Source organism: Sceloporus occidentalis, unplaced genomic scaffold (assembly GCF_023333645.1).
Source record: "Sceloporus occidentalis isolate IW3139 unplaced genomic scaffold, rSceOcc1.0.p SCAF_2, whole genome shotgun sequence".
NCBI classification, from domain to species: Eukaryota; Metazoa; Chordata; class Lepidosauria; order Squamata; family Phrynosomatidae; genus Sceloporus; species Sceloporus occidentalis.
The window spans coordinates 117,222,005-117,246,753 of record NW_028316982.1 but is presented as its reverse complement, the minus strand read 5'-3'; the positions used below and the strand labels follow the sequence as shown (position 1 = coordinate 117,246,753).

General features: G+C 40.2%; 1 protein-coding gene across 7 annotated transcripts in view; it reads left to right on the top strand.

The window, feature by feature from the left end:
- The window catches only part of ZMIZ1 (zinc finger MIZ-type containing 1), a 455,177-nt gene that overhangs the window by 384,591 nt on the left and 45,837 nt on the right, over window positions 1–24,749 (top strand). For 5 of the 7 annotated variants that reach the window (XM_089510693.1, XM_089510696.1, XM_089510692.1 and 2 more), the window contains 3 exons: window positions 14,083–14,151; window positions 18,916–19,030; window positions 21,453–21,670. In XM_089510693.1, the coding sequence (XP_089366819.1) occupies window positions 14,083–14,151; window positions 18,916–19,030; window positions 21,453–21,670 (402 nt within the window). The remainder of the gene's footprint in view (window positions 1–14,082; window positions 14,152–18,915; window positions 19,031–21,452; window positions 21,671–24,749) is intronic. The other 2 variants (XM_089510695.1, XM_089510694.1) reach the window with 1 other exon arrangement.

The window sequence follows — 24,749 nt, the reverse complement described above, 5'->3', positions numbered from 1 at the left end:
TATAGCACATGGTAATGCTTTGCAGTGTCAATAACAATGTCTGCAAATACACAGCTGCTCTTTGCAGCTTTTTTGGTTATCACAAGTCTTATTTGGCTCCTTATCTTCTATCATCCCCAATTTTGCCTTCAATATTAATTAAATGGCAGTTTTGTAACTGCCAGTGGTTGTATTAGAATGGTTTCATAGAGCAATCAAAACTGATTAAAACAAACAGACGAGGCTTTACAAAATACAAGTAATTTGATTCTAGAGGTTGATACAATTAAACAAGATCTAATTAACTGCTAATTCAGTTAGGGGAAGGGAGTTTTATTATTAATTAGAATTATTACCATTATTTGACATCAGTGCAGTTCCTCTCAAAGAGGTGGTTGGTGGTTTGGGTTTTTTGTTTGTTTAGTTTGATGTTCCTTCATCAAAAAAGGAATTCCTAAGATTATATACATTAGATTTGAACTGGAATGTAGTAACAATTATTAAAAAAAATACAGACAAAATAATGAACTAATAATGCCACTTTAACTACAGTTAAGATAAAGTCTTACAATTTTAAAAATGAATTTGCACTGTTTGTATAATTATGATGTACAGATTTTTATTTCAGTTGTGGTTACAGATGTATTTCATATTCAGAAGGCTTTTTCTGTTTGTATGATTTTTAATTATCATGTTTAAAGTTATTTCAAAGTTAGTGACATTTATTAAATAACAAAAATATGGCAGTCCTTTTTGAAGTTATAATTTCAGCAAGTAATAAAATAATTGTGCTTGTCTAGGAGTTCATGGCCTGTACTTCCTTTCAGTATAAATTCAGACAGTATCTCCAGGTTAGCAATCTCTGTAGGGTTTTTTTCCCCATCCATGAAATAATAGGTGGAATCTCTTCATTTTTGCAACATTTAGCCCAGGCTACAGGCCTATCAATTTATAACCTACAAGGTCCTGCAAATTTTTATTCAGAGTTTGTAACAAATTTGCCCAGTTTCATTTATAGGAAAAATAAGACTCTTTTATGTTTTAAAGAAATGAGATAACTCTGTACTTAAATGTAGTGTCACTTTTTAATTTGCACCATATGCATATATGGAAATGTATGTATTCATTGCATTATAGATAGTAATAAGGACATGAGAGCTGGTGTAGTGTAATGGTTTGAGCATTGGATTACAATATAGGAGATCAGAGTTCAGTTCCTTGTTCAGCCATGGTAACCTACTGGGCGACATTGGGTGAGTCACACACACTCAGTCCCAGAAAATCCCATTATAGGTTTACCTTAGGGTCACCATAAGCCAGAAATAACTTGAAGGCACACAATAACAGGAATGACTTATTACTAGATGGCATCAATTTTAAGATTGAGCCTGCTTTGTAGCAAAATACATTTCTGAGTGCAGGTCTCATCCATACAGTTTTGGCATCAGCCACTAATGTAGTTGTAGGCAGAAATCTTTCTAATAACCTTGGCCATGTTACAATACTGTTAAAGAATTCAGTTACGCTGCATACAAATATCAGATAAATCGTAATTGCTGTGTCTTTGCAATGTAAGTATTAAATCAGCTTACATTCTGGCTGTGATTCATAATAAAGGTAACCTTTCAGAGGTTTAGTTTAATATTTTAGTTTGGAAGCCAAGGATTTTCGTGGACTAAGCATTCCAAACATATACACAAGCTTTATGAACACTTTGTTTGGGACTAATATGCTACCATGTTGGTTCCAGGCCTGGTAAAGCATGTACAAGTGTTACAGACAGAAGTGCAGATTTAAGATCAGGATATTCGTTTTGGTATATCCAGCTAATTTGTATATACAGTGGACCCTTGTTATACGCTGGAGTTTGGTTCCAAGATTCCCTGTGTATAACAAACTCTGTGTATGCTCAAGTCCCATTAAATATAATGACATAGCAAAATGGTGTCCCTTATAAAAAATAGAAAACCAAGGTTTGATATTTGAAATTTATACTTTTTTTGGAACATTTTCAAACTCTGTATGCTTGAATCCGTGTATAAAAATACATATATAAGAAGGGCCGAATGTATAGTTATGAGTCGAAGTAATTTATTGAAAATCCTTCATCAGAATCACCACTGCAGTGATTTTTTCAAGGATTGTTATCAACTAAATAAAGAACATCATGCTAATTAAAGAACTCATCAGTCATTTTCAAGGATTGCCCATCTGATCAGTACAAAAAGCATCCCCCTTACTCTCTTAAACTTTAAGAGCATCACCACCTAGCTAAATCTGATTGGCTATATGTTTTGATGTTATCATCATGCTTAGTTTATGAGTGTCACTTTGTTAACATCACTTGGATAGAAATTAAGAAAGTTAGACCAAAACAGCACTGGGCTAAGGGATGGGTGCCATGAAATAGCAATAAAGAGAAAATTAAGCCTGGGGAGTGGGTGGTCAAGATTGTGACAGTGTGAAGCCACCAAGACTTTGGTAGTTGCTTAATCCTGTGTTATATACCTATAAATTATAATACCTGGGTAGGGTTTAGCATGCTGAAGATACTGGGAATCAAGTTATAAGAAGGTGACCATAATCCCCATTCGATCAGACTCAAAAGAATAAGAGGGTGGAGCCCATGAGGTAGGATATGGAGCCTAGTGGGAGAAGACACTTGGCTCAATTTAAATGGGTTAGGTTTAACAGCTAATGCACTCAGTGGCTAAGGCCTCCTTGGCAAAATTATGGCAGAGGGATTATTCGAGGCCAAGGGCTACCCCAATTTTGTTGACTTCAATGTGAACAAACCACAGTGAACTAGTCTTAGGCATACTGGCTGTGCTAAATGTATGACAGGCAGCTTTTATATTTAATTGCACATATTTAATTACATTTTGATGACACCAGAGCAGTTTAATAAGTAAAGGGGAAAAAGCATGGTTAGCTATTGGGTTAGTTATAGTGTAATAACCAATGTATTAGTGTGACTCAACATAACAGTCTCTGCATATAAATGATACTCAGCTACATGGTATGTTTACCTGCAAAAATAGTCCATATTCTACAGTTATCCACTTAAACAGTGAATTAGGAATTAGTTGTACAAGCAAGCAAATCTGTTTGCATGCCCAGAAAGTTAGAATTAAGATGAGATATAAGGTGCCCAAATCTAGGCATCCACATTTTTCCATTTCAAGACTAAAACCTAATGAGAGCAAACATATTGTAGTGGATAGTGTATTGGATTGGTTGTGGAGATCAAATCGATACTCAGCCAGGAAGGTTAATGAGTGATCTTGTATCAGTCATACTTAAGAGCCTAGCCTGGCCTCACACATAAGCATGAGTTACTCCCTATGTATGCCATCTTGACCTCCTGAAAAGGCATAATATTAATGTGACAGAAATGTGATAATACGTTTTGGGAAACCATTGGTTCCGATTTTTTAAAAAATGATGTCATGTTATCAGATTAATCAAAGTTAATTCAACCATAGAACAAGATTGTATTTGAGAGAGATAGAGAATGTGTGTAAGTAAACTCAGGGGTTGTACAGACAGCCTGACGGGCGGCTCTATGCCGTCCCTGGAAGTGCTGGGTTGGGGACATGGCAACCGCACACCTCGACCCCAACCATACAAGAGGCACTGTAAGCACCCCAGCACTGCATTATGATGCCCCTCATGCACAGTGCCATTTGGGTGCTGTGCATGAGGGATGTCATCATGGCATGCACCATCTGGACAGGCATATGGCATGATGGCAGCTGGGCGGCGATTGAGCATGTAAACGCTCAGCCCTACCTGAGCTCTAGTTCACCTGCAGGCTGGTACAAAGTGCCAGTCTGTAGAGGCTCTCAGTTAACTGCCTGTCTGTCGTTTTAAAGGAAGCTATTTTTGACACTCTTTGAACATGCACATTTCCTGGCTCTTGAGAATTGCAAGTCCATCCAGCCCCTCATTCACTCTGCTTGCTATACCTTCTCTGATTCAGTCTTCCTTTAGATCATCTTTCAGCTCCCTGGGTTCTGTGCAGAACCTTTATTTCCCCCCCCCTCCTCCTCCTTGTCTTGGAGGCACAAAAAAAAAAGGGTGGGGGGGAGACAGAAGTGTTTCTATAGCTCCTTTCCTGATGGTTGTAGCAATTGCTGACCTCCAGGCACTATGAATAAACAGCAAAGCTGGGAACAAAAGGATTCTTCTGGCTGCCATTATCTCACATTAACATAGCAGAGGCACTGCAGTGTGAACAATGCAATTCCCATTCACCGATAATCAGCAAGTTCCTGGGCTTTTGGATTACCAAGGCAACAGGCAATGATAGAAAACTGGGTGGGTGTCTTGGTGTTGTTGTTCTTTTAAAAACCATTCTTATCCTTGTAATTATTGAAGGATCAGTTGGATAGCAAATCCTAGCTATACTGATGAGTAAAACTAAAATTTATGTCAGTCTCCTTAACTGGGGGTACACTGAGAAATGTCTTTCAAATGCTGGCACATGGATGAAACAGGGCTAACTGGTGTATTATGAAATGCAGTAAAGATGAATTTGCATATATCAAGCTGCAAATTATTGCAAGGCACTTTTAGCATCTTAGAGAAAAAGATAACAGGTAGAACGTTCATAACAGGTGGATTTTGCGACTGTCGTGTAGAGCTGTAACAATGTATTTATGTGCATAGTAGTCTGCCTGACATTACAATGGGGATTACAATGACATTACAATGGGGATTACAGTGACATTTCAATGTGTGACATTACATTGGGGAGGGGAGAAGTTAATAAGAATTGGCGATTCCATATCATAGGTTAAAGAGCAATAATTTATTCTGTCTCTTTAGGAGCTGGAACACATTGTCAGTAACTGATCTTCTCATTTTCAGCATCGCTTTGTTATCTTTTGCCTAGTATGCTGTTTCTGCTCGTGCATGCATAGTTTTCATAGGCACACAGCCTCTAAATGATATACAAACCAACCAAGAAAATCCAGCAAATGATGCGCTCAGCAAAGAACAGGAGAGATCCTCTCATGACCACAGGAGTTTACTGCATACCATGCAGCTGTGGACAAATCTGCATAGGGACCATGAAACGCAGTGTTCACAAGGAACATGAGAGATACTGCAGACACGGAGGCTGAACAGACTGACATGATACACCGGCTTCGGGGTGTGGCATTGGAACGACGCACACCCCAATGCCACCCAAGATGGTGGGCAGTGCTGGGACAATCCTGTGGCACGGCGATTAAGTGCCACAACCACATAAATGTGAAAGAGCCGCTATTGCAGTGAAAGGGGTGCTTTTTTCCATCCCAAAAAGGAGCGGCTTTTGACGCTTCTTTTTGGATGGAAAATGCTGGATCAGGGCTGCGACATGTGGTTGTTGTGGCCCTGATTCAGCTTTCTCTGGGCCGGCTTCAAGCCACCCCTTCAGGACAGTCTGTTTCAGCCCTGGGTCAGCCGGAAAAATCAGCAGCGGCAGAAGACATTATAAGCCATCCTGGGCATAAAATGCTATTTGAAAACACTGAAATTCTGGACCATGCTAACAACTATCAGGTCAAAATGCACAGGGAAACCATTGAAATTCACTAACACCTGGCTAACCAACAGGAAAGAAGAAACCCTTAAAGTAAAAAAGGCCCGGTACATACCAGCCTTTCAGGCACCTTTGTCACATGTGCCCCGCAACCCTCGCACGTGATGAGGGTGTAACAATGGCAGCGCCCTGTTTACACGGGCACCGCTATCATTACATAAGTGCCGTGCGGCATCTGTACATAGCCTGAAAACCCCACTAAAAATTATGGATGCTGCCCGTGAAAGCCTTCGACTTCACACTGAACCCCAAACTCTGTAGGCTGTATCCATTATGGTATGCTGCCTGTGTGTATGCTTTTGCCATCTCACTTACTCTCATCTTAACCTCCCCTGAGAGGGTTGTTGTCAGAATAAAGAGGATAAGAATCATAAAGAGCTTTAGAAAGTATAAAATGCTATAGAAATAATTTCTTGATATTAGAACCCTAAATCCTGTGTTTGAAGATTAAACAAACAGCTTGTGAAAGAAGTATGAATGAGATCCACTGAGTCTCCAGCTTACATAGGTTTATTCAAACACTCCTGTGATTGACTGGCATACTCTGAGAAAATAATTTCCTTTGGCAGTTTAGGTGCAGAATTTCCAAATTGCCTTTATTTTTGTTTGTTTGTTCCTTCTACCACCTTGTTATTATTAAACATGATTCCTCCAATTTATACTACCATGAGACTGACCGTTCTTGAAATGGGGGGCTTTTAAGCTTATAGGACATTAATTCAAAGCAGACAAAAACAACTATGATTATCCAAAAAATCCTAAACGTAGCATAAAGAAAATGGGAACAATTGGATGGGGGAATAAACTGTATTTTTAAAGGGCATGCTGAAGTTCCCACTGCAAAACATCATTGCATTATGGCGCAATTAACCTGGAATATTTTGCACTTGACACAAACTGACTCTATTTGATTGCAAGGTTTTCATGTATTGCATGTGGGGCCTCCAATATGTCCCCTATTAGCAACATTTTATTAGTTGATTAAATACTTTTGACTTTCAGTTTTTAAATCTGTCGTCAAAGTGAAGTATATGCTTTCATGTGCAAACTTTGGCTGTTGTTAATGTCAGCAGAATTTCAGGGAGGTAAGAATAGAAAACAGAATTATCCCGAGCATTTCCTACTTGCATCACTAAAACTTCCACAAAAGAAATTCATAATGGATTATGCCCCGGCCATAGGGTTGCCATAACCCGGCTGCAACCGGGATTTTCCCGGTTTTGGCGGCACTGGCCCCTCCCATCCCAGGTGCTGCCAAAAACCAGGACAACCCCCAGTTGCAGCCGGGTTGCACTGCAACCCGCGGGGCCTCACTGTCCCTCCTCCTCCACTGCGCATTGGCCGCGCGGAGGAGGCGGAGGTCAGCAAGGCCTGGGCGGAGGAGGCGAGGTGGAGGGCAGCGCCAACCTCCCCCACCTCCCCGCGGCCTCCCTCCCTCCTTCCTGGCCTCTGCGGAGTCCTGGCCTCTTCAGAGGCCAGGAAGGAGGAGGAGGGACGCCGGCAATCGTGGCGATCGCCGGCGGCCCCCCATACTCGTTCTCTGCCTCTGGGGAGGCCTCGGCCTGCACAGAGGCCGGGAAGGGAGCATGGGGGGCCACGGGCGATATTTCATGTGTCCTACATTTTAAAAACATGTCCTACATTTGAAAAAGTTGTCCTACATTTGTCCTGGTTTGGAGTCCTGACTTATGGCAGCCCCTACCCAGCCACTTTCACATTGGGCCTCATAGTGCTGTAGGCTTTGTTATTTTGGTTGTTAGCTGCTCTTGAGTTAACCCCAACGCATTGGCGACCCTGTGGATGAGACATCTCCAAGACCCTCTATCCTTAATTGCTCTGCTTAGGTCCTGTAGATCCAGGCCCACGGTTTCCCTGATTGAGTCTATTCATCTGGCATGCGGTCTTCCTCTCTTTCTTCTACCCTCTATCCTTTCTAGCATTAATATATTTTATAATGAGCCCTGTCTTCTCATGATGTGACCAAAATATGACACCTCGATTTAATCATCTGAGCTTTCAGGGAGAGTTCAGCCTCAGTCTTTTCAAGGACCCATTTGTTTGCCTTTTTGGCTTTCTGCAGTATCCTCAGCACTCTTTTCCAGCACCACATCTCAAATTAGTTGATTTTCTTTTTATCCACTTTTTTTCACAGTACAGCTCTCACACCCATAAATAGTGATGAGGAATACAATGGCTCAGATGATTCTAACTTCAGTACTCCAGTTGTATATCGTTACTCTTTAGGATTTTGTCAAGTTCTTTCATGGCTGCCCTTTCCAGTCCTAGTCATCTTCTGATTTCTTAACTGCAGTCTCTGTTCTGATCAATGTTGGATCCAAGGTACAGGAAATCTTTTAACTATTTAGTTTTCCTCAGCATTCTGGTGAACCAGACCTACTGTCAGGGGGCCGAATGAGCTGATGTCACAGAGGGTTTGTTGCTATCATGTGCTTCAAATCAGCTCTGACTTATGGCGACCCTATCCTAGGCACCACCAGCCTATAGGAAAAATCTTCCCCAGTATAGCAGTCATGCTATACTTATTAACAAAAAGAACTCGACAAGATAATTTTATTACTATTCTTATAATAGCTTTATAGGGCACTTTTGAGGGGTAAACAGCCACATAAAACAATTACAATTAATTTAGAATACAAACTACATAAGCAAACACAAGAAACAATATTCAACACATGAATCATTAAACTACCAAATACAATTTAGGCAATTATAAATAGCAATAGCAGTACTTCATGAGAAATTATTTTTCTTCTGGAGTTGCTAGCCTCAGACAGGCAGTACAACCAAACCACACACCATATAATCCTGACTTTTAAAAAAAGTTACAGACCTAAATAAATTTGTTAGTTTCAGTTAGACACATTTTGCTTTACTATACTGGATATATAAACCCATGGCTGCAAATAAACCATGCCCCTTAATCGTGACATAAGGTAGGATACTCCAATCTATTGTTTGTGGAGTTTGAACTTTCACTTTAGCTACACACACATGAACTATTAAGCTGAAAGTGTTACAGGGCATCAATTTACATGTGCACCAGTGATCTCATACATTTTTAAAAACACTATTTTCCCCCCAATATTTTGCCATGACCAAATGTCAGTCTGCTCCAAGATGTATTGTCACTATCAACATTCTTTTCAGATAAGCAAAATAAGGGTTCCTCCTCAGATTTTGGCAGAAGAGAGGAATTTAAAAGGAGAAGAAGAAAGTAAAAGAGAAGATTTGACAGGGAGAAAGGTAGAATGTGTAAAACTGAAGCCTCAGCTTTTTTCCTCGTATGAATGGGAAATGTTAGCAAAGTGAATTGATCTGGCAGTGATAGATAAGTTATCTTTCTGGCAGCTTGTATGTCTTTCCTGATTTTTCATTAAGTACTTTTGGAATTCCCGAAACACAGCGAAAGCCACTATAAATTAAAAAAAAGTCTCCACAGTCTCTTGGAGGACTAAATAGTGGCAAAACCTGTTTTTCATAGTCCTGCTGTAGTATTATGGGATTGAATCTCCCTTATCTGGAATTCCAAATCTGAAATCTTTCAAAAACGACAGCTTTTTTCAAGGGCAGGTGAGCTAGTGACACCTTCACTTATGATGGTTCAATGTACGCAAACTTTGTTTCATGCACAAAATTATTTAAATTATATAAAATTACCTTCAGGTTATGTCTATAAGGTATGTATGAAACGTACATAAATTTTGTGTTTAGACTTGGGTCCCACCTCCAGGATACCTCATTATGTACGTACATGCAAATGCAGATTTCCCAAAATCCAAAAATAAAATCCAAAACACCCCTGGCCCCAAGCATTTCAGATAAGGGAGACTCAACTTGTACATGACAAGTTGCAAACCCAAATGCCTTCTTCTGCAAAATTGCTAACAACATTTTCTCAGAAGCATGGGAGTTAATGTATGTTTTTTTTTTCAAATGGTACCTCTAACAATGTTTGAAATCTAGTGATCTGAGAAGAGCAACTTCCTAACTAGTGCCACCACCAGTGCTTCCCTTTCCCCCAATGTTGATATTGTAAGGTTTTGCATTGGCAACTGTTTCGCATGAACAAGGTTCCTATCAAAACTGAATACTCTGTTCTAGAAAACACTGCTAGTGTTATAAGGGTATATGATATCAGATCCTGCTTCTGATACTGCTATCATAACATTTAATTGTATCCTTTTGCAATGAGATGTGGTGCACAGTATTCCAGGACTTTACATAATTCAGTCTCTGAATGTGTTTTTGAGCATAAGCAATAAGAAAGATTTTGAAGGTTTCTTCATCCAGTATTGAGTATGTGCAAAGGCACCTATGCTATAAAACAGTGATGGAGAACCGTACTGGGGCAGGGTAGAGATTCTTGCCCAGCCATCTGCTGGCCAGGTCACATAAGATGCCATGACTACATCCTCCTAACATTCTTGGGTCCCCAGCCAAAATGTTAGATGGAGTGTTTTCACCTAGACTTTGGCCAGGTACCCTTCTTCGTGCAGAAACAGAAGGAACTAAGCTCTTTGATAAACAGTACTTGCAAATGCCATATGGAAAATGCTGACTGAAATAACAGTGGTTCCTCCCCATCTCCCAACCCAAAGCTTACAAAGTTCATGACTTGGGGAGGGGGGTGAATTGCAGCCTCTTTCTATTGGTTTCCCCCTTGTGTAGACCAGAAATGCCACTGTTATTGCAGTAAGGGCTCTGATGTTTACACATGGTGTTAGTCCTTTGTTTGTTGCTGTATAATGAATGCAATGGCCCTCAGCTATCATCAGTAAATTTCAGTAATATGTGGATAGAACAGGACATAGACATAAAGTTCATAATTATTTAAAAACTTTCTTTAGGCAGAGTTTTGATACAATCTAGTTTAAGATAATGTTTATTAAAATGGTCTTCACGCTTATAGCTTCACAAAGTCTCTCCCCACCCCCCCAATCATTACTTTTTATAGCAATAGAATTCAGGCTTAGCAGGTCCAGATGTTGTTGCTTTGAGAACAAAAGGTAGCAAAGTAGACCATCAACAGATCTTATTGTTACCTGCTTATCCTATCTTTCCTCCAAAGAGGTAATAGCTGCATTTATAATTTCTATCCCCTTAGCCCCACAAATACCACTGTGAATTAAGTTAGGCAGAGAGATGGTGACAGGCTGAAGATCATACAGGAAGCTTCATACTGCATCATGATTTTTAACATGGTTTTCTCAGATTAAAAATCCAGCACTACGCATTATATCATGCTGACCCTTTTCAGTGTTAACTGGACACTGGTTACGTGTAAGTCTTAGGTTGCATCCGCACTGCAGAAATAATCCTGTTTGACACAACTTTAACTGCCCTGGCTCAATGCTGTGGAATTCTGGGATTTGTAGTTTTTTTTAGATATTTAGCCTTCTCTCTCAGAGAGCTCTGGTGCCACAACAAACTATAAATTCCAGGATTCAACTTTACGTTATAAATTCCAGGATTCCATGGCATTGAGCTGTGGTAGTTACTGGATTATTTCTGCAGTGCCGAGGCAGCTTTATCCAATTACTAGTCCCAACTAGATTAAACTCATTGAATCAATTACTGAATACTAGGTAATGTGCGTAAATCCCATTGATCCAGTGGGTCCACTCTAATTGGTACTAGCAATTGGACTGTCACACCTCATTGATTCCTATGTCTTATGTTTCATAATGAAGAGAGGTATTTCATAATTCCTTAGGCCATGTGGTATCCCTTTGGCTTGGACATTCTTTTACAGCTTTTACACTCTAGCACTTAACTTGGTTCAATCCCTTGCCTCTGTTTACCCTAGTTCTTTCTCTCTACCCTAACTTCCCATACTGATTTCCCCCTATCCATCTCTCAGTTAAGGCGATGGACTATTGCTCAGTGACTTTTGCATGCAGAAAGTCTCAGATTGAATTCTTAACATCTCCACCCCTCATGTTAACTGGTCAACTTCAGAGAGCGGTTGACATCAAGTGTAAACCATATGAGGCAAGATGAATCTGTGGTAAAAATCAAATTTACATGCTCATATTCCTAAACTAGTCTGACACACACATCCTCCAAGTCATGAATATCCTCTCTCTTTTGCTCCTGAGAGAGGCTCAGTTCTCCTGGAAACCCAATACAGATTAGGAATTGGGCCTTTAAAAGTTCTTTGGACTCCAGCATTTGCACAAGCAAGCAAATATCAGACACTAGTTATGACTTGATTCTTCACAGAACTGTGGATTGACTGTTGCACTTTTCAGTGATTTTTATTACCAGCATTATTTATTTCCATGCCAGAGATGATAACCAGTTAATGCCCTGCATTGTGACAGCACTGAGAGATTAATAATGGTTTTAAAAGTGAGGGGTCCTTCCAAATTTAAAATTCCTCATGCATCTATTCACATAGTCTGCAGATTAAAACATCACATCCAGTATTTCTCTCAAAGCTTTTACCTGTCTTGTGGCAAGCCTATGTATGGAAGATAGGAATGCCACCAAAAACAGCATCCCTGATTCAACCTCTTTCCTATTATTCCTATAAACCAGTGGTGGGCATGCTTCAGAGAGCTATACCACCCCATTTTTGGGCACCTCTAGAAATCTGCAATGCATCATCACAAATTTCAGGCAAATGGAAGTACTTGAGGCATTATTGAGGCAAATGGAAGTATCATTTCCAGTTGATTTTCAAGCCATGGGGAGGGGTGTATCAGGATGGGGATCCCCCCCAACACCATTCTGCAGCCCTAAAGGAGGATTTTAAGTATTTATGTTGTGCTTTCTGCCAAAAAATAATAATCTGACTGGGTATTTTTGGAGGAAGGAGTTTGCAGGGCTGGTGGGAGTCCAAAAGGACACACCAAACCTCCAAATGGGTGACACTCAGTACAACCCATAGGCTTCAAAATTCCCGCTCCAGGCATAATAGGTAAGGACAGTGACCTTGCATCATAGTGTCATTATACCATATATATATCCACCCTGGTCTACATTGTTAATTCATATTGTTAGTGACTATAGTTCTATTCCAGGCAAGACAAAACTAGATTTCAGTTTTTCTAGATTCCAGGCAAGACAAAACTAGATTAAAAGTTTGGGCAGTCCAGGGGTGTAGGTCATTAGAGTCCAAACAAATATTCCAGGAAAGGGAAATCCAGAGGCATTTCCAAGTTAAACATGAGCTGACTCACTAAAGTAGGAGAAGAAAACTCCTGGCCCCATGAGCTAATGTGGATTGCAGAGGTCTTCTCTCTAGCACCAGAGCTTCTTCTCCAAGCACATGATTAGAGTTTAGAAATAAGAATCTATATAAAGCATTGGAAGATTTTAGATTGAAATGAGCTCTTGTTTGCTGTTGAGAAGATTTTGCATGGAACAAGAATTCTTGTATGTAGATGGGGAAGGTTTGTCATGCCTGAAAGAAGCTAACTGATAAATTGCTCGTGTCACTTCCCCATATTATTTTGGACTCTCCACCCACTGTTTCAATGCAGTCCCCTGAGACACCAATTTTACTTCTACGTAAAGATGTCAAGCAAGAAAACTGGCAGGAGCAAAAGGGAGCTACAGCAACTACATAAACATGATTCTAACACCTTTCCCTACGTGAGATTAGGTTTACATCCCTAAAGTCACAGAGCTCCAGCCAGGGCTCAGTTGCAGTTCGTTACAGACACTCAAGCAGAAATTCCACTTGTGGTGAGGGCCTTTCTCATGAGAAGTCTTACATTTGTGAAAAGTCTTTCTCTACAAGTGGTCACTCTTTCATATGACCCCTGAACTATCCTGTGTCCTTTGATGGTGGTGATCTCTTAGTTTGGAAGGGTTGCTTCCCTTCCAACTTTGAAGTGGCACATTTCACTTCTTGCAGTCTCTGTGTATGTGAACCCCAAGTGTTCAGGCCCAGCCTGCTTCTATGTGTGATCTGGCCCAGGGCATTCTCGGTCATCTTTCAGGATTCCTCTAATGAGACATGATGGCTTATGGCAAGGGTAAGGAGATGCGCATGATGTCATGACATAGGATAAGAGATCCTGTGTGTTACAGCAGAGAACCCAACATGAAAATGGTATTTTCAGTGGCATCCCCATACCTCCCATATTGTAACATCTCTCATCATACAAGTTTCTGGTTTGTCAGTTATGATAGAACAGAATGTTAGCACGTACTTAGCTTTGTGATTAGGTAATGTGAATACTTTATTTGTTGAGTTGTAATAACAGATTTCCATTAAAGAGTATTACCATTTAAAATAAAATTGAATTGTAACAGAAGTCAGGTGAAGTAGGCTGTAAGTCAGGAAAGCTAAGGTGTGTATGTGTATGAATGTGTGTATGTCTGTCTATTGCCTGGAAGAGTTATATGTGAAATATAGCCTCAAGATCTAGATGGCATCAATGTGAGGACCAGATAAGTAAATGCAGAACAGGGTAATCAATGTACATTGTTAGGGCTTTCATTTTTTATTCTGGACCTACACTTTCCCTTCTGATTCATAGGTGCATATGTGACGGCTGCCATCTTGACAGACCCCAGAGATTGAAACGGGGACCTCCAGAACTGAAAGCGTGAGTCTCTACAGCTTGCGCTAAAGAGCCAGGCTCTGAAATAGGCTGTAAAAGACTCCCTTGTGCTCTGTGGATCAGCCACAGAGAGGGATAGCTGATATCAACAGATAATTTACCTGTAGCCAGTAGTTGCCAGGGTTTTTTTCACTGCCTTTTGAACATTAGTAATATTCTGCAGTGCTCTCTTCTCAACTATAAGCTGCATTTGCAGCCTTTGATAAATAGCTTTTAATGTTTCAATGGTACAGTGGTAGCCCGATACATTTTGTTGTCTGAGGCCCAAATGCCTTCCCACCCCCAGGTCAAAGTTCTTAGTAGCCAAGGTTGTCAAGTTATTTTGACACCTGTTGCAGACAGTCCCATCAAGCCCCTCTGTGTTGAAATAGGGGGGAAGCATAAGAAAAAATGAAGAGATAGTTTGCTGCCCTTACAGGTCTCTGAAAGAGTCACCTGAGGTAGCCTGATTCATTTTGCCTGATGATTGGGCTCCCTGAAATGCTGAAGAAATCCAGAAGACATTGCCTTCACTCTTTTGCCTGCATTACAAATAAGGGATGCAGAAGACAATGTCACAGAAGAAAGCTGCTTCTTATATTAAGGGAAATAGCAAAGTGGAAACCTGCCAAAGTTACTATGGCATAGTTATAGTCTTTGTACAAAAAGCTGGGTAGGAATGCCTTAAGGTCATGTCACATGGGGTGTCATAGTTAGGTCATAATGTAATTAACCTACAGCCTGCCCTATCACTCAAGATGGAGTGGAACTTATTCTATAGTACTTCATTAATTCTCACATAGTAACTGTGATGAGATGGGTCACCATTATTTATTGCTTAGAGATGGAGCATTGACCCTGAGGGAGGGAGAAACCATCCCAGACTACCCAATGAATCCAGAAATAACCAGGGTGGACAGTGGTCCAAGCAGGAGGGCACTAGAGCCCAAAATAGCAGGATGAAACTTCTCCCCCTACTCACACCACAAGATGGGACTGATTGGGGATTTGAACCTAAGGCTCCTATGTTCACAAATCCTGGCGTAACAGGTTTTGGGAAAGTGATGTGCCTGCCCACATTTTAGCTTGCTAATGTGAGACTTCAGCAAATTACCCTTGGGAATGTTATTACATGTTGGCTAAGAATGAGATGAAGAAATTAAGGAAGGGGAACACAGTTAATGTGGGCATTTTAAAGAGGTACTGCAGAATCTGGCAATGCATCACACTGTGCTTGTCCCTGTAGATACTAGAATGTGCTGTGAATATAATACAAGGCCACTAAATGATTCAGACAGGAACTACACATTGTGCAGTCAGGTTGCACTTCTAAAGGTTACCCGCCATTTCCCTGACCACTAGTGCTATGAGACTATGGAAATAGGAATGTTTGTTTGCATCTCCCCACTTCTCCTGCCCAGCAATTTCCATCACCCTACCACTTCCCAACAACATTCTAGACATGAGACAGAAACATGGACCTGAATCTAGCGGGGGGGGGGGGGGGGAGTTGCTAAAGAGAAAGCATTTGGGAGGGGAAGGGTTAAGCACTCTTCCTGCATCTTTGCATCATCAGTAGAGAAGCGGGAGCTAGGAGTTGGAAACTAACTGTTGTGTGTGATTCCCATGAAAGAGGGAAAGTAATGTCTCAGCTGCATCCAAGCAAATGTTTTGTTCCTGATCTTCTAGTTTCATTGTTTTGATTTTTACATGCTTTCTGTTCTGTTAATGGAAGAAATGTTCTTCCGTGCTTTCACAGCATCACAGTGTTCTTTAAAACTGGCATCCTGATTCTCAGCCCATTTACTCAAGGTATCACGTCTAGCCATTCACAATAAAACCTATTTCTGTGTTGCATACTGTGGATTTAGAGCCAAAGAATATAGTCTTCCCTAGACATAGCTCAGTCTGGGTGAAAGGGACTACTAAGAATAAACAGCTAAGGGCCCATACAGACAGACCCAAATAAAGCTGCTTCGGGTCACTTTGGAAGTATGCTGTTTAAATGACACATCCATCTTAAGAGGCCAGAAGCTGCGCCAAAGCTGCGCTCCAGTCTTTAGGACTAGAGCGTGGCATTAGTGTGGCTTCTTGCCTCTTAGAATGCATGAATCATTTAGACAGCATACCTCCAAAGTGACCCAAAGCAGCTTTATTTTGGCCTGTCTGTATAGGGCCTTAGAGTAGTATTTTCAGACTTCTGTATTTGCAGCAGCTACATTATAGCTAGACCTAATTATATATCCAAAAAGGCATTCAAATGGTTGTCTTCAGCTTTTTGAGACCACCATAATCCCCATTTGGGAGCCTTTTTAATTATATCTCTTTATCTGTTTGAATGTCTCTTTTTGAAAAACTCCCTAAACAAAAACAAAGAAAATAGTGATGGTGCCAATTGGTGGAGGCCACCTCACATTATTGTAGATATCAATCCATCACATGAAAGCCAATGTATCTGTGGTGATCTAGGTTAGTAGATCATACACTGAAGCATACTTCACTATGTCCCTTTGAAAGCTCTTGTTCTTGAATATCTATTCAACCTATTTTAAAACGAATAGCTTTGGAGAATTTTGCTTCTGTTCCCACCGCAACCCATTCCCCTCCAGTCATGCAAGATATTCACTGGTAAGGGGTGGCCTTAACACAGAAAACTCTTAACAATGTCTCATATTTAAGATTATGTTACAAAGTCAGTTTATTTTTGCCATTTTTATTGTTGCTTATGTCCTTGTCCATCACTCATTTTCAACAGGTAAGCATTGTTACATCAGCTTTGATGGCAAACTGTTATCATGATTGCTGTGTGAACAATAGAGACCTCACTACAAACTTTTAAGCACCACAACTATCCCATCTCCAAGCTTTAGAATAATCTCTCTGTTGAACAGGCACATTTCCATTATATGCCCTGCCTGCATTGGTCCCTCAAATTATCCTGCATTAGAAATAATAGCAACAAAAACCAGATGTTTCAACAAACATATATTGATTTTGCTCCAGCACCAGATTTTCAGATTTATATGTATCAATTGCATTTGTATGTGTCCTCTGATAAATGTAATTCGATCCATAAACATCAACCTGCTCAAAACTATATTTTTGCATTCCTATATTAATGGCTTACACCTATTAATATAATTTTAAAACATATTGTATAAGTTACTGTCAGATAATACAGAGTAGTTACACATGAGAGAAAATGAACACACTATAGCTGATTAGTCTCAGGAAAAATAAATAATTTACAAATGGATATAATGCACAATGGTTGTCGGCATGATCTAGTCACACTGCAATTGCAGCACCCTTCCATGGAGGATTCCAACACAACTTAGCAGAGCTCTCTTTCTCCTCTACTTACTTATGAGTACACTGGCTGTAAGCTAAGATAATAGGAAACATCTGGTCCTCTTTTTGCATGATTCAAGAGAGGGATACAAGAGATAGGCACAGATCTCTTTTTTCTTTAATATCCCTTCAGGCTGATTTAACCCATGCCCATTATATATCTAGACATGCTCAGGATGGGGTGGAATTCCCTTGAGCCCTGTTGGACATTTACATAGATGTAGGCTGTTCTTGTAAAATGAGATGATTATGACTATTGTTGAGTTTTCTATTGCATTTGAGCACACCATAGAGCTATCTTTTGGATATGCATATTTTATCTCCATCTCAACCTAACTTCTTATATGAAAAAAAGGTTACAAAATGTAAGGAGCAAGCTAGATCTTACATACTGACTATAATTTATGGGAGCAGGTGATCCTGATTAACAACTCATAAAATAAGTAATTTTAATATATTAGGGGCATGGTAATAATAATTGTCATGAGTTTATATAGTGCTTTTGAATGTTCAAAGTGCTTTTTAGGTATTATTATACAGTAATACTTACAACAATCCCTGTAAGACAGGTTGGTGTTGTTATCCCTTAGTTGCCGATGGGCTTGGGTAATGGCTGAAGCTGAGGCTCTTACTGAAGATCACCTAATAAAATAATTGTAAAGGCAACATTCAAACCAGGACTTCTTGGTCCATAGCTGAGTTGTTGCCGTTATTCTACAGCAGCACTCATACAGAACACTATAGAGAGTACTGAATCACAGAGAAAACTGATTGATTAACAGTGTTATAGGTGTGCTGCTTATGCATTGTATGATAGGATGCCCTTTGAATTCTAATTTTAATTCACCCAGTAATTGCTGTTCCTTTAAAGGATTGCTGTGAGCTGGTGCAAGTAGAAAGGTCTGGAGTCTAGACCTGATTGAAATGAGACAAGAGAGCTAAAGCCATGATGGCTCAAGAGCTTAAAAATAAATGACATTGGCAAAGCGAATGTATCCAAGCGTCCGCTTTGCTTCATGTGTTGCTTCAGTTGGTAGAAATCCACTTCCAAAAATTTATTGCCTTTTGCTACTTCTGCAGGTAGCAAAAGTGAAACTCTTCATGCTTCAACTAATTTCATTGCCATTCACCTCCATAATCATTGTCATATGCATTTGTGCTTCACTGTCAAATGTATTTCTTCCCTTCGCTGATGCAAAAGCAATTGCTCTCCTTGCAACCAAACAGAAACTATTAACTCTGTAAATGTTATCACTGTCAGGCAGTTCACCAAGCTAGTGTGTTGGGTGGGGAATGAATCCACTCAGAAATTAGAAGAGTCCTCTTCCTACCCAGTCCCAGCACTCATTTGAATGATAAAGTATGACTTTATCTCCTATGTGTGTGTCTCTCCCCCCCCCATCCTCTTTCTTGTTGCAGTGATGGGTCGTTTGCTTATGATTCTGTTCCTTGGCAGCAAAACACCAATCAACCCCCAGGCTCCTTATCTGTGGTCACTACAGTATGGGGTGTGACTAATACATCCCAGAGCCAGGTAAGCTTCATTTTGTTGCTCCTTTCCTTGGTAACATTTTTTTCAGGTTAGATAAGACAGAACCACTACACTACCTGGCACCCTATCAAAAAAGTTTTTTAAAAGTCTGGAAAATGAATTTTGGGATCTTAAAGCCAGCTCAGGGAAGGAACAGTACATGTGTAGCCGTGAAGGACTACATGGTAGGTGGACTATCAGTGTGTTGCAGCTGGCAAGTTTCATACAGACCATCTAGAACCTGTTTGTACTTACATATTTCTTCATCTAATTGTGCAAGGCAGTTGTTAGACTCTCAGATAAGAGTTCATACACCATACCATGTAATGTGAATTAGATCTCCTAACTCAGTGATGGTGAACCTTTTCGAGGCCGAGTGCCCAAATTGCAACCCAAAACCCACTTATTTATTGCAAAGTGCCATGTCCCTCTGGCTTTCTAGTAACAAACTCTGTGCTGGGATGATGGCACATGTGGGCTCTGAGTGCCACCTCTGGCACGCGTGCCACAGGTTCGCCATCACTGTCCTAACTCTTAAGAAGTCCTGAGTAATCATTTTCTTTTGTAGGTGTAAAACGTATCAGTGGACTTCAGAAGACTGAATTTAGCGTAGTCTTATTCTATAAACTACTATGCAAAAAAAAAAAAAAAATTCAAGGGGCCCATATTCTTAGATGGAGAGGGTAAATTACAGCCCTGGGGCTGCATGCATCTCCCCCCAGGCTGTTTTTGTAGGACTCCAGAGAATCTTGTTTCAATCCAGGTAAACCTTCAGTTTTTAGAAGTCCATGATAACTGTGATGACGACAAAAATAACGGAGCTGAAGCAGAGGCTGATACTGATAACCAGGGTTGCATCTGCACTGCAGAAATAATCCAGTTTGACACCACTTTAACTGCCATTGGTCAATGTTATGGAATTATGAGAACTGTAGTTTTATGAGACATTTAGCCTTCTCTGTCAGAGAGCTCTGGTGCCACCACAAAGTACAATTCCCAGAATTCTCTAGCATTGAGCCATGATAGTTAAAGTGGTGTCAAACTGGACCTATTTCTGCAGTGCAAAAACAGCCCAGAGCTCAGAAGATGAGTCTGATTAAATTTCATGCCTTTTCATTGAATCTTAGTCCCTACTCCTATCCACACACTCCCCACCCCAATTCTTTTTATGGGAGTGGGCACTTTTTGTCTATTTGATATTGTGGAAAGGAAATATAAATAATTTTTCTTTGTTACTAATGTTGATGGTTTCTTCTGGATTTTTTATTTTATTTTATTTTGGCTTGCTCCACATAAACTAGGAAAACCAGAGAGGTCCCATACAGTTCAGGAGATTGTTATCGGTTTGTTACAAATCAAAATCAAAATAAATAAATAAAAATACATTCCATTTGTAATAATTGTTTGAATATGTGGTGTTTTAATATACCAATTGTGATACGTTTGTGCCAGATAAAATTCATATAGTCATGTTCCTAAAGTAACAGAGTGTCTTTCAATCTGTAAAAAGTGCTAATGTTGCATTTTTTTTTTCAATCTTAAAATTTCCATATAGGGGTGGTGGTGGGGAAAAACAGTCTCCCCCCCCCCCCCCCCATGGCTTCAAAATTTCAAAATTTCTGGAAATTTTACATCTCTAGAAAGAAGCCTGAGATAATAACGGTGAACTACAAAGATATGAACATACAAACATGTCTTTTTACAGATATAGGTCCATCCTACCTGGTATTCCTGTAACAGGAATGTGTCCATGTGCACACACATAAACATACAGACTTTCTTAAGGTCCTTGAATTAGATTTGCCAGTGGATTGAACTTTTGGGTCCCTGTAGACAAAGCGTATATCCTTGCACAAATTTGTGGCTCCTTGTAATAGAATGGGGGCTACACTGTCAGCTTCCTTAGACTTGCCCAGAGTTCTGTTCTGTGCTCCATAATTCCATTTGCTTCTATTATGACATAACTTGAAGCAACTGCCTAGTAGAGATATGGTCATGTGTGACACCAAGCAAACAATTGCATTATTACCCTGAGCTTGAGGTTGCCAGGTTGAAAATAGGACAAGGCTCCTGTACTCCAATGGTTGTGCAGAAGAGGGAATTTCCACAGGTGTTGCTTGTCACACAATGAGGTAACAAGCAACACTTGCTGAAATTCCCTCTTCTACACAGCTATTAAAGGGGTACAGAAGCCTTCTCCGATTTTCACTCTGGCCACTCTACCTTGAGCAAACCAAATAAGTTCTCTGGGGGAAGAGGAAGGAGCAACCCTCACTCAGTGATGGACAATTGGCAAGTATCATCCATTATTATATCTTCTGCCATCTCTTCACTTTCTATATAATAAAGTAAAAGAGTTTTTTAAAGCCATAGTTATGTTGAAAGAATTTACTTTTTTCTTTCTTTCTCTTCCTCTGTTCCCCAGGTCCTGGGAAATCCCATGGCAAATGCTAACAATCCTATGAATCCAGCAGGAAATCCTATGGCTTCTGGGATGACAACCAGTAATCCTGGCATGAATTCGCCTCAGTTTGCTGGGCAGCAGCAGCAATTTTCAGCCAAGGCAGGCTCCAATCAGCCATACATGCAGCAAGGGATGTACGGACGGCCCAACTATCCAGGGAGCGGAGGCTTTGGGGGAAGGTGAGTCTGGTTCACGTGGAACAGAAGCTGCACTTCTCATCCTGTTGCTGAGCTGGATGCGTTGAGTGAGCATGTTTTATGCAACAGTGGCTTAAAAGACAGAGCATTGTGACAGATTATTTTTGAAGCACACACCATTCTGAGGAGTATGGCACACTCTTTCTTACTGTCACTACACATAAATGAGAACTGTCCTGAGGGATACAGTTCAAAACCCATCTAATGTAGTGTTTTCCCCACTATATCGGCCAGTCTGATGTCTATGGGGAGTGAATCAACAGGATATAATGATAAATGTTGCTTGCTTATTATTTGCCCTTAAAATCCAGAGTTTAGTGGTATGAATTCACCTCACTTGCTGGGCAGCAGTAACAGTTCTCAGCCAAGGCAGTTAACTGCTTCTGTAACTGGAGGCTTCGTTTAGCTGCCAAAGCTAATAGCCACTGATAGAGCTCTTCTCCATGAATCTGTCTAATCCATTCTTTTTAAAAATTTATTTCATAATACAATTATATAACATTGATGGAACAAACAGTGAGGGCACAGTTCATACGAGTTACAAAGTGTTATATTTTCTGAAGATGCCAGCAACAGATGCTGGCGAAACGTCAGTAATAAACTCTTCTAGAACATGGCCACATAGCCCGAAAAACCCACCCAAAAAACCCTATGGATGCCGGCCATGAAATCCTTTGACTTCATATGTTATGTTTTCAGCTAGTTATGTTTGAAAAGAGTTTGTTGGTGGAGGAAGATTACTTGTTACATTTTGAAGACCCCCTCCCCAAGGTTTAGATGGTATGATGTCAGATCTCTAATTCTGTTTTTAATATGTTCAGTGAAGAGAAACCATTTTCAATTTAAGAATTCCCTTTGGTTCCAGGTCTTTAAGTGCTCTTAAATCATGTGATCCCCCCTCCCCATGTGTACAACATCTCACACTCACATAGTTTCCTTCACCGTAGCTTGTATAATGGATTCCATACTCATGTACATATGTATCAAGAAACAGCTGTTGCTGCCAGTTCGCATGACATTGGGATTAGGCAATGAGTTGGAATGTTTTTTTCAGTTTGGGAAGGAGAAAAAGACCAAACTGGAGAGATTCCATACTGATATCAGTGTTGGACCTCATTGAACATAAGAGATATACCCACTTTTTAACAGGTTCTGTCTTGCAAGGTCAGGAATATCCCATATATATTTGTGTGTGTGTGTGTGTGTGTGCGCACATATTTCCAGTTAAGTTTCTGTCTGCCATGTACACAAATAGCTTTTCAGTAGCTTTTGCAGGACTGTAGCCCTCTCAGATGAACTTCTGTATTTGCTGCTACTGCATCACATAAAAATGGCTTGATGGATTTTCACCGAATTAGAGGGCATGTCTAAAATATAGATTAGGTGGCATACGTGAGAGCACTGAGAGGGAACTCATGGCATCCCAGTTATTCCAAATCTTATCTCTCTGATGCTCTATAGAATCTGACATCATAGAGAGCTTATAACTCTTCTGCTCTTCAAATTACCTAGATTACTGGAAATTTTTAATTTTCCCAGCAGACAGATAGACATTTTTTGTCTTCTCTTAGTAGCCCTTTGCAATAAGGAAACAATCATGAAAGCATGGCCTTGGCTTCCCAAGTGTTCACTACTACAACAACCATAGAAACAGTGAAAAGAATTGATGAGAGATATGAGAGAATCTCATAGTTCACTACTGTACCATTTGTAAAGATTGTGTATTTGGAGAACTGGTTAATCATGCCTTCCATGTAGGCTTTATCCTATTTTTGGAAAAAAAACCCAAAACCACTAAGTTAGCAGAACCATGCCTAGTAAAACCACATATTTGCTTTTGGAGGAGCAGAGGCTAGGAGCCTGTCCAGACTTAAAAGGAAATTAATCAAAGTAGCCGAAAATGATTTGCAAATGGCTTAGGTCAATCAATTAAATCTAATAAACATCTAAAAGGGATTTAATTAACAGTGAAATTGTGATGCAAACCACAGGCTTAGTAACGATTAACATTTTGTTAAGCTAGTAACTGAAGGATATTGATAGTTATCAATGCAACCACTTAGTGTATGAGAATGAAGTCTGAAAGTTATTAATCTGAGCCCCTATAATAAAGGTATGGGGGGGGGGCAGTGGCCATTCTGCCCCAAAAACAGATCGCAAAATCACTCCTTCTATGACCATATCTTCCAATCACTTCCAGTTACAGTTTTCAACATTTTTTTTTCATTTTTCTTGGTGTTCTGAGTATTCTGGAGTAACAGAGATCAAGGGGACCCAAAGTGCCATGTTCTTCTGGTGGTTTGGATGTGGACACGGTGGCTCAGTGGTTAAGACGCTCACTCTGACGATTGCAAGATCAACAAGTCAGCAGTTCAAGCCCAAAGTGCTGTGAGACAGAGTGAGCTCCCGTCACTAGTCCCAGCTTCTGGTAACCTAGCAGTCCGAAAGCATTTAAAAGTGCAAGTAGATAAAGGGATACCACTTTGGTGGGAAAGTAACTACGTTCTGTGCAGTCATGCTGGCCACATGATCACGGAGGTCGTCTTTGACAACACTGGCTCCCTCCACTTAGTAACAGAGATGAGCACCACCCCCTACAGTCAGACACGACTAGACAATCTTGTCAAAGGGAAACCTTTACCTTTTTTCATGGCAATCAGATAGATTTTTTAAAGAGAGGAGATTGGGTATTTCACAGTATATCCTGGAGGTTTGAGGTGATGCATATAGCCCATGGGCTGGACTTTTCCTACCCCTAGCTTAAAGTGTAATGGCTTCAGTGTTGCCCTGGCTTTAGGGTTGATTGTGTCAACACAAGAATTAAAATAAATTCACAACTGATATTCAGTTGACAAGCTATTGGATCAATGTATTTTTACTTATCAAATACAGTAAGATATGGAAATTTTAAGTTATATTTAGTATGACTGTGGCATAAATCAATATGAAAGTGGAAACTACTAATTTCTGTGAAGAAAACACTATAGGGGAGTGCATTCATTGTGCTAGAGTTGTTAGCATTCTCTGAAGGCTGTGCAAATAAAGCTGCCATTATTACATA